The sequence below is a fragment of the Neopelma chrysocephalum genome, unplaced genomic scaffold (genome assembly GCF_003984885.1).
Source record: "Neopelma chrysocephalum unplaced genomic scaffold, ASM398488v2 Primary Assembly neopelma1_68, whole genome shotgun sequence".
Classification (NCBI taxonomy): Eukaryota; Metazoa; Chordata; class Aves; order Passeriformes; family Pipridae; genus Neopelma; species Neopelma chrysocephalum.
Genome location: NW_020897727.1, coordinates 72,979 through 81,081, shown reverse-complemented (window position 1 = coordinate 81,081; position 8,103 = coordinate 72,979). Strand labels below are relative to the sequence as shown.

The 8,103-nt window shown below is 41.1% G+C and overlaps 1 protein-coding gene across 1 annotated transcript in view; it reads left to right on the top strand.

The window, feature by feature from the left end:
- Window positions 1-6,305: 6,305 nt before the first annotated feature.
- Window positions 6,306-8,103, top strand: part of MYLK3 (myosin light chain kinase 3) — a 34,603-nt gene continuing 32,805 nt past the window's right edge. The window contains exon 1 of the mRNA XM_027685009.1: window positions 6,306-6,442. Within this exon, the coding sequence (XP_027540810.1) occupies window positions 6,350-6,442 (93 nt within the window). The 5' untranslated portion in view covers window positions 6,306-6,349. The remainder of the gene's footprint in view (window positions 6,443-8,103) is intronic.

Sequence of the window (8,103 nt, the reverse complement as noted above, 5' to 3'; positions counted from 1 at the left end):
CTCAAAATGAACAGAACTCTACTCCTACCAACGATAGAAAGATCAAAAATAAAAATGCAGTGAATGGGAAAATCAGGGGACCTGTTCTATTTTGAATGCTTGTGTTACAAATGCCTTGGAAAGGAGAAGATTCATAATTTGAATGTGGGGAATCTGAGAAAGTCATAAAAATTATATTTTCTGAGACTAACAGATGGGTTGAGATTATATTAGATTAATTATTTCTGAGGTTGTTGATTGCTGCTTGTCAATTTACTAGTGCCTTTTTTTTGCTGATCAAGCTGTGATATCTTAATGGGGTTTTGGCAGCTTATGCTTTTTATGACTGCAGTAATACTCAAAAGCACAATGACTTAAAAGGCCACTGTCAGACTGTTTTTGTGTTATGATTACAGTAATCTCAGTTTCTGGGATTTCAGGCATGCAGTTTTCCTTATTAGCCAGCATTAGAGCTGCAATGGGGTTTCCTTGTATAGCAAAGGAAGGAAAGTAATTGTGGCTCACTCAGACATGAGGGGGAGGCAGGGACCAGAGAGAACAAACCAGGAATGGTGAGGGTAGGAAAACAGAAAAGCTGGACTTGGCTAGAGAATGGAGAAAGGGATAATGATGAGAATCAATGATGATTTAATGATGAATAATAATGATTGATGTGTTAAGGCTGTTTGTGAGAGTGGAGACCTTCTGTAGGATATCATGGAGAAAGCAATGCTTGTGTTTTGGCTTTCTGGAGCTGTGAGAAGGAGCAGGAGATACTGGAGAATAAGGGAGGGTGACTGGGGAGGTTCTGCATTTGTAGGAGTAAGGATACTGCTGCTCAGGCTGTTCTCAGAGTTGAGCAGTTCCTTTTTACCTAAGAATTAAGTGGTTTGAGAAAGGAATTCTCCAGAGGCTATATTCTTTTGTTCCTGTGTTTGGTCTTCCCGTCTGTATCCTTACTTGTGAGTTTACTGGGCTTTTCTGTGGGAAACAGATTCAGATGTGATACAGAAGGTGAGCAAGATCCCACCACCACTGGGAGTGGGATTGAGAGTGTTAATCCTTGTCTTTCAGAGCCAATTCAAAATGGGAAACTTCTTGCAAAGAAGATTTTTGAGGGCTAGAATGAACCTACTTAGTGGACACTGATTTAAAGATAGGGGAAAAAAGGTCCAGGCTGCCAAAGTTAAAATATATCTAAAATATTTACCTCTGAATTTCAAACTCAAATATAGAGAGGATTCTGTATTTCTGATTTCCACATGTATATTCATTAGACACATAAATTTGGTGCTGCGTGTGTACTTTATGGGGCTTACTCAGAGAAATGACGTCTCCTCTAGTTAATGGAGCATTAAATGAGAGGTTGTCATTACCAATTCTGCTGTGTGGCTACCTCAGAGTGGGCAAGAGGGTTAATTCTTTATAAAAAGCACAGAATAGTGTGTGTGCAGAGTAGGAGCTTGATAAAGTGAGTGACAGCCTATTCATCCCATTCTGGGAAATGTGCTTGGTCTGATCTTCTCACTACTGTAGGGTTTTTGGAGGGCAAGTGGAGGAATGATGTCAAGTGCTTTTGGTTCCCATTACCTCTCCATGTTTTAAACTAACAGACCGTAGAACATGAAATCTGTGTCACAGCAAATGCTTTGCAAAGGTAAAATGAGAAAAATCTTTCTTTTTGCTTTTGCTGTTCATTCGTTCAGTAGTGGAAGGTAGAAGGCCTCAGGCACTGCCTGTGTACCAAGGCTCTGTGTTGCACAGAAGGAAAAGACTGCTACCCAAAAACTGGCCCCCATCCTTACAGAGGAGTGTTCAATATCTTCTTCCTTGGAACTTTTTTATGACCATCTAAGCCAGGTTTGCTATGCAATGTGATAGCTCTGAATGCACAATCATCTTCCCATGTTTACCAGGAGACAAAGTAGATACCGAGTCACTTTTTCTCTGAATTTGTTTTTTTTTATGGTGGTTGTAGCTGTTTTCCACATTTTCACTAGGTAAGTTGCCTTTTGTGAGTTTATTCAGCAGCAGATGTTGCACCACCCACTCTGGCAGCTGGAACAAAAGCAGAGTAATGAAAGAAGGAAAATTTGCTGACAGTTGTGTTTGTGCTTTGCAGGCAGGATTCGTTGCAGTGCAAATCTTTGTGGGCTAATGAAGTTAAAGCAGGGCTTTAGATAGTATTCTTTTAGACAAAAGCAGACTGCCCAAAGCTGTCTCCACTAGTGTTTTCCTTTTGAAACAATGAGAGCGAATACTGCGGGTTTAAAAATGGAATATAATTTATGAGGCTTCTAGCCTTGGGGATGAGTCCTTGTGTAAAGGAAATTTAAAATATAAAATGAATATTAATGAGGTGGGGAGGCTTTCAGACCTGTCCTTTAATACTAATCCATTGTGAGTGGAGCAGCTCTAGAAATGAGCTGATACTGGCACAGAGACAACCAGGAATTGACTGCTCTTAGAACATGCCTCATCAGTCAAAGCCTTCACAGGCTCCTGAATACTTGTCCTGATCAGATACAGAAGGGGACCTGAGCATTTCTGGTATCAATCCCCTGCCTGCTGGTTCTGTGTGCCTTTCCCTGGAACACTCCTGTATGCTGGCATTCAGTTCTAGCTTGTTGCATGGATGGGAGCGTAATGAAAGGGTAAGTTGTTGGTACAGTTTGGAAATGCCTTTTGGAAGAGAACTGTGAACTTTCAGTTCGATGTTTAGGGCATGGCCATGATGAGTTAAACTGGGTGACATCAGTGTTAGTAGGTCCCTGCCCCTGATTATTAATGACAGAAAGGTTCTAAAATGCTTAACTGATTTCATAACTCTTAAGTGTGTGTAAAAGAGATGTGCCAGGTGACTAAAGCTTCTCCTCATTTTCAGGAAGGAAGATATTTTGTATTAACCGTTTGATCTAAGGAATGTTGTTTAGATTATAAATTCCCTGAAAATGGGATGTGTTTGTGGACCAATGCACATCCTCCTAATTCACAGAGGCTGATGCTGGGAGAGGAGAGAGGTCACCTTAAAAATGCTGAGCCCCTTCATTTTACTCTGTAGTTAGTGCAGGAGTTGGCATATCTGTCAGCAGCTGGCTGGGGAAGCCAGTTATAATAACCTCTTTACCTCTTCCCTTTTCTTGGTCTGAGCTCCAGATGAGCTGATATGCTGTCAAACACTTCTCTTGGTTTGAGAGAGGAGTTTTGGAGTCTAAATATAGCAGATTTTAAGAGTTGCTCTAAAAAAGCTCAAGTACTAACCTTGATCTTGATTTCATTTGTTGGGTGTTACTTGCATGATTTTTGGAAGAGTTTTGCATTTATTCTATAAGTAAATGGTATCTTGTGACATCTACAAAGCCTGTACCCAAAGTGAGCGCTTTACTTGTCTCTAGAGCTTTGTAGTTTAGGACAAGGTATCAAACTGTATTTTCTGATGTGTAAAATTCATTCGGCTTTTCCCAGGTACTAAAGAAAGCATAGTCCTGTGTCCATTGCCTGATTTCTATCCACAGCAATACATTTAACTTTGTAAGAAGTGGACTATTTCCTTGGTGTGGATTGAACATTATATGGTTACTACCAATTTGTTGCTTTTCGTACTCACAGAGTCACAAAGTCCAGAATTGACATAGTGAGATTTGAAATTAAAATAGGGGAGAGAGAAGCTCCAAATTAATTATTTTTCTTTTCAGAGCACAAATGGATTAAAAAAAACAGTGAAACTCATCATCATTATTATATTCTTAATATTAATTAATGGAAATACTGCAGGAAGGTGTTGTTTTACACTACAGATCTGTATTTAGATCTGCTAATGGAAGGTCGCAGGCTGAGCATTGCAAATTCTGGAGCGCTTGCCAAATTTTCTGAAGGATTCAAGCTTGTCATGCAAGCTTTCCCCATGGCATGGGGCTTGCATGCCTCTGCTGCCACATTAAGTAATAATGTCTCTTTACTAAATCTAGAGTAACTGCATGGTTATTTGTGCTATTGGAATAAGTCACAAATATATAAATCTACTTCTTTGCCCCCCCCTTGGGTCTAGGGATCTCCTGACTCATCTGTTAAGCACTGCACCTCTTGAAGGGCTGGAGTGTTTGTTGTTTTCTTAGGCACTGGAATAAAGGTCTTCAGCTCCTACAATCAGTGACATGTTTGTAAAAAGCTGGAGGCCACGTTCAGGAGTGTGATGCCCATGTGGACAGTCTCCTGTTCCACTGAGAGTGGCTGGGTGGTGTTCCTTGTGCAAGTGCCAGGAATACTGCCCAGGGTGCTGCCCCAGAGCCCGAGCACTCCCACCCTGCCCAGGCAGGTTGGCTGGGGAGCAACCACAGTGCTCCCTGCTGGGGAGGCACCCCTGTCCCTGTGCTCTGCATGGGCAGAGCTGATGTGGCTTAAAACTTCTGGGGAAGTTTTGCCCTAGGATTTATGGTTTGGTTTTGCCTTTTAAAAGGGTGGCATAGTAACAGTAGATTCTTAAGCTCTGAGAATATTCTAGCTAGGAAGGGCTAACTGTTTTACAGGTGGAAAAGCCAAAGCACAGAGATGGAGTTGGGAATTATGCAGGGGTCTGGCAGTCGAGACTGGCCTCACATTTCTGGAGGTTTAACTCCAGCATCTCGGACATCCTCGGGTTGCCTATGTCCATTTCCCGGGATGTTGGACTAGTCCCTTTACCAGCATAATGGGTACTTATCTCTTGGGGGAACTATCTCATCTCTTTGAGCTGTGCTCAAATCGTCCTGTACCCCAGGTAACCCCTGGCCTGTTCACTTGATTGTTGGACAGCCTGAAAAACATTCCCTGCCAGGCAGTAAAAAGTACTTGCAGCAGCATGGCCATCTCCTCCCTGGCTTTTGCCCTGCAAGAGCTCCTCACTCACCCTAATTTTCTGGTTTTGTCTGTACTTATGTTCACTTTATTTTGTTTTTCAACAGCATATTTGTTATTTTGCTGTCCAAACCCAAGTGGAAACAAAACACTTGTTTTTGCTGTGAGAGGGGTAGCCAGCTTTGTACCCACACCTCTGGACCTGACATCTCTTAGATCATAATGATAAAGGTACAGTATCTTGTCTCCATTGCTCACTTGATTGTTCCAGGGCGGAGTGCATGTGCACTCATCCTGTGGTAAAACACATTTCTATTCCGATTTAAGCAGTGAAGACTTGGCCCATGCTAAGCCCTGATACTGCTGTCTGAGGTGGCTTCTCCACCTGCTCAAAGGCACGTCCATAGAGAGTGGCTGTCATTTTGTATTCCCATGCCTGATGTGATTCAGCTTAATGTTAGATCACTTGAAGCTTGTAATCAGTGATAATTTTATTACAACTTCTTGGCTGAGTGGGAAAAGAAGGCAAAGCACAGATTAAAATTGAAAGTAGATTTTCTTCTCCAGACCTTACTTTTCTTCTTAGGTCATCCAGCATCTTTGTGTCTGTTGTCTTTGTATATTTGTCCTCCACAGACACAGTCTTATAGGTAAGAACCTGATAAAAAAAAGTGTGGCTTACACTGAACAAAATAAAAAGGAATTCATTAGTTAAGGACCAAATGCATGAGGAACATCATTTGGGTGCATTATGACTGCATAATAATCTGTGTAGGTAGAAAAAAAATAAAAATATTCTAAATCTGGGGTTCACAAATACATCTACATGGACTTCATAGCAGCATACACCTGTGTAAGTGGTTTTGTTTGGCTGTAAGGGGCTTTAGAGACTGAAGTGAATGGCTCTGTGAGCATAGCATCAGATTGGAAACGGTACTTAAGGCTTAAATAGGTGTGAGAGTTCTGACAGAGGATGAATCCTCTTGAATGGTCCTTTTGTGTCCTTTCATGGTTCCCTCTGTTCTGTGCTTAAGAAATTGGAAGTACAAGAAACACCCATGTGTAAAAATCCTGTTATGTTGAAGCAAATATCCTGCAGCAGCTACCAGTGTCACTGGAAAAAAGAACAGCAGTTGGATAAGTGACAGTTTTGTCGCTGCTTGGCTGAAGGAAACTTGCTGTCCTTAAGTCACAGCCAAAGCAAAGTAAAACTGGACGAAAATAAGTCAGGGAGCAGAGAAATGCAAAGAAGGAACTGTTCAGTGACTGCCGAGATGTGACTGTCATCTTGTGTTGTTTCCGTGCCCTGGAGAATCTGTTATCAGGGATTCAGGAAGTGAGCTGCTGGGATACAGATAGAACTTAGTGCTGCTGATAGGGCAGTGAAATGATTGAAATGCCTGTCGTAGGGGTAGATAAGATGAAATGCCTGGTTTATCACACAAGCAGAATTCTAGCAAGACCCAGGGAGGCTGTGAAGCTTTATTCAGTAAAAGGCTGCAGGATACCTGGGTGACCACCAGACAAGCCAAGCAGAATGGGAACTTTATATCAAGAATCTTCCCTGCACAGATCCCTTCGTTTGAGCATGGGAGGATTTTGTGTTTCTGATTACATAAAGAGATTCACGGTAAGGGACTCCTCAGAGCTTTATTGTGAGCCAAGTTGGAAAGGGAAAACTTTCTGGATGGCGCAGTTTTGCTTTCTGTGCCTTTGGTGAGGTGTGTTTGACATTCTTGGCCAGGTTGTGCAGTCTGTTGGCTTGCAGAACACCTGCCAGTGTCAAGGAGGTGTTTCTGAAATGATGAGTGCAGGCTTCGCCTTTGTAAATAAATTTACTTTTCGGGAGAGCCTTGACACATTAAAACTTTTTATTCTGAGTGGAATATTTGTTGTATAGGATTCCAGGCTGACATTCAAATTATGTGGAGGTCAGTTGGTACAGCTTTTTGCTTTAGTTGTTGTATATCTGTGAGTTTTAAGACAGTGAACGTGTCGGGCAGGCTCACGCTGAGGTGATTTCATGAGGAGCCAAATCCTGCGTGAGCCCGTTTGACCTGTGGTAAAAGCAGTGCAATCAGTGGGCAAGCAGTTCCTCAAAGGGTGCTCTGGGATAGTCCTGGAAAGTTGTGGGAGCAGAACCCCGTTGTGCAGAGGTCTGAGGAAAACAAAGCCAAAGAGAGTCTGTCTCCCAAAGCTGAACCGCAATCGACCCTGTGAGAGCAGAGACGTAGAGAAGCCACTGGTGGAAGAGAGAATGGGAATCTGCTTTTCTACTTTTGTAAGCTGTTCATCAAAACCCACTGTGATTTCAAGCTATCTGTGAAGTTAAATTTTGGTTACTAGTTGTAGGAAGTCTAGGAAAAGTGTTTTCTGCAGTTTGTTTGTATTTACCTACTTTTTAAGTTGCTGAAAAGACCAGTGGCAGAAAATAGACTTAAGCAACTTTAAGAAGAATGCCATGTACATGTAATAATGTTTAAGTCATTAAAAAAAAAAGTAATTGTAGGAGTTGCATTTTAATTTAGAATAGATCAGATTGTTGTGGTTTTTTAAGACTGTTCTGTTTCAAAATTTTGAAGAAAGGATTTCCTCATATATTTTGTTCAACAATAGCTATAATGAGTTCTCTTAAAGAGTTTGTATTTGTAATCAGCTTTGTTTTTAAGAATCAATGGAGTAAATGAACTAAATCAACAGTAATTAACCATATTCTGGGCCAGTTGAAGAAAGGGACAAAATATCTACTGATTTCAACAAGCAGGATATCGTTTCAAAGTCTTAAATTCACCTAATGTAATGACATGTAGTGGATTTAATATAGCCAAGAGTACAATTTGATCTTTTTTGTTATCATATATTACATAAGAAACAAAATGGCTGGGAAGACCAGACACGTTTCATATTCCTGAGGCCACATGATTTATTGCATATTTACGACCATGTAGCAGAAAAATGTTTTGGTCTATTAATTTGAATATACTACTCAACTGTTCTTCGTGTTGAAGAGATAATGATGTGTTTAAATTGTTTGTGTTCAGCTTTCTGTCAAAGATATTAGACAGCCTGAAATATGTGAAATTTTCTCGTGCTTATTTCTGAAGGAGTGCAAATGAAAGGTATTTCCAGAAGGACTACAGAGAGTGGCCTTAGAACCATCCAAGCAAACAAGCTGGGGGTTTTTGGACTAGTCATGTCTTGGGGAAAAAAAGTCAGTCCTGCAGTTATCTGTCTATATGGCATTCTGTGCTTGGCTCTGTGCAGATGAGAGTTAATGTTTTGCAGTAGAAT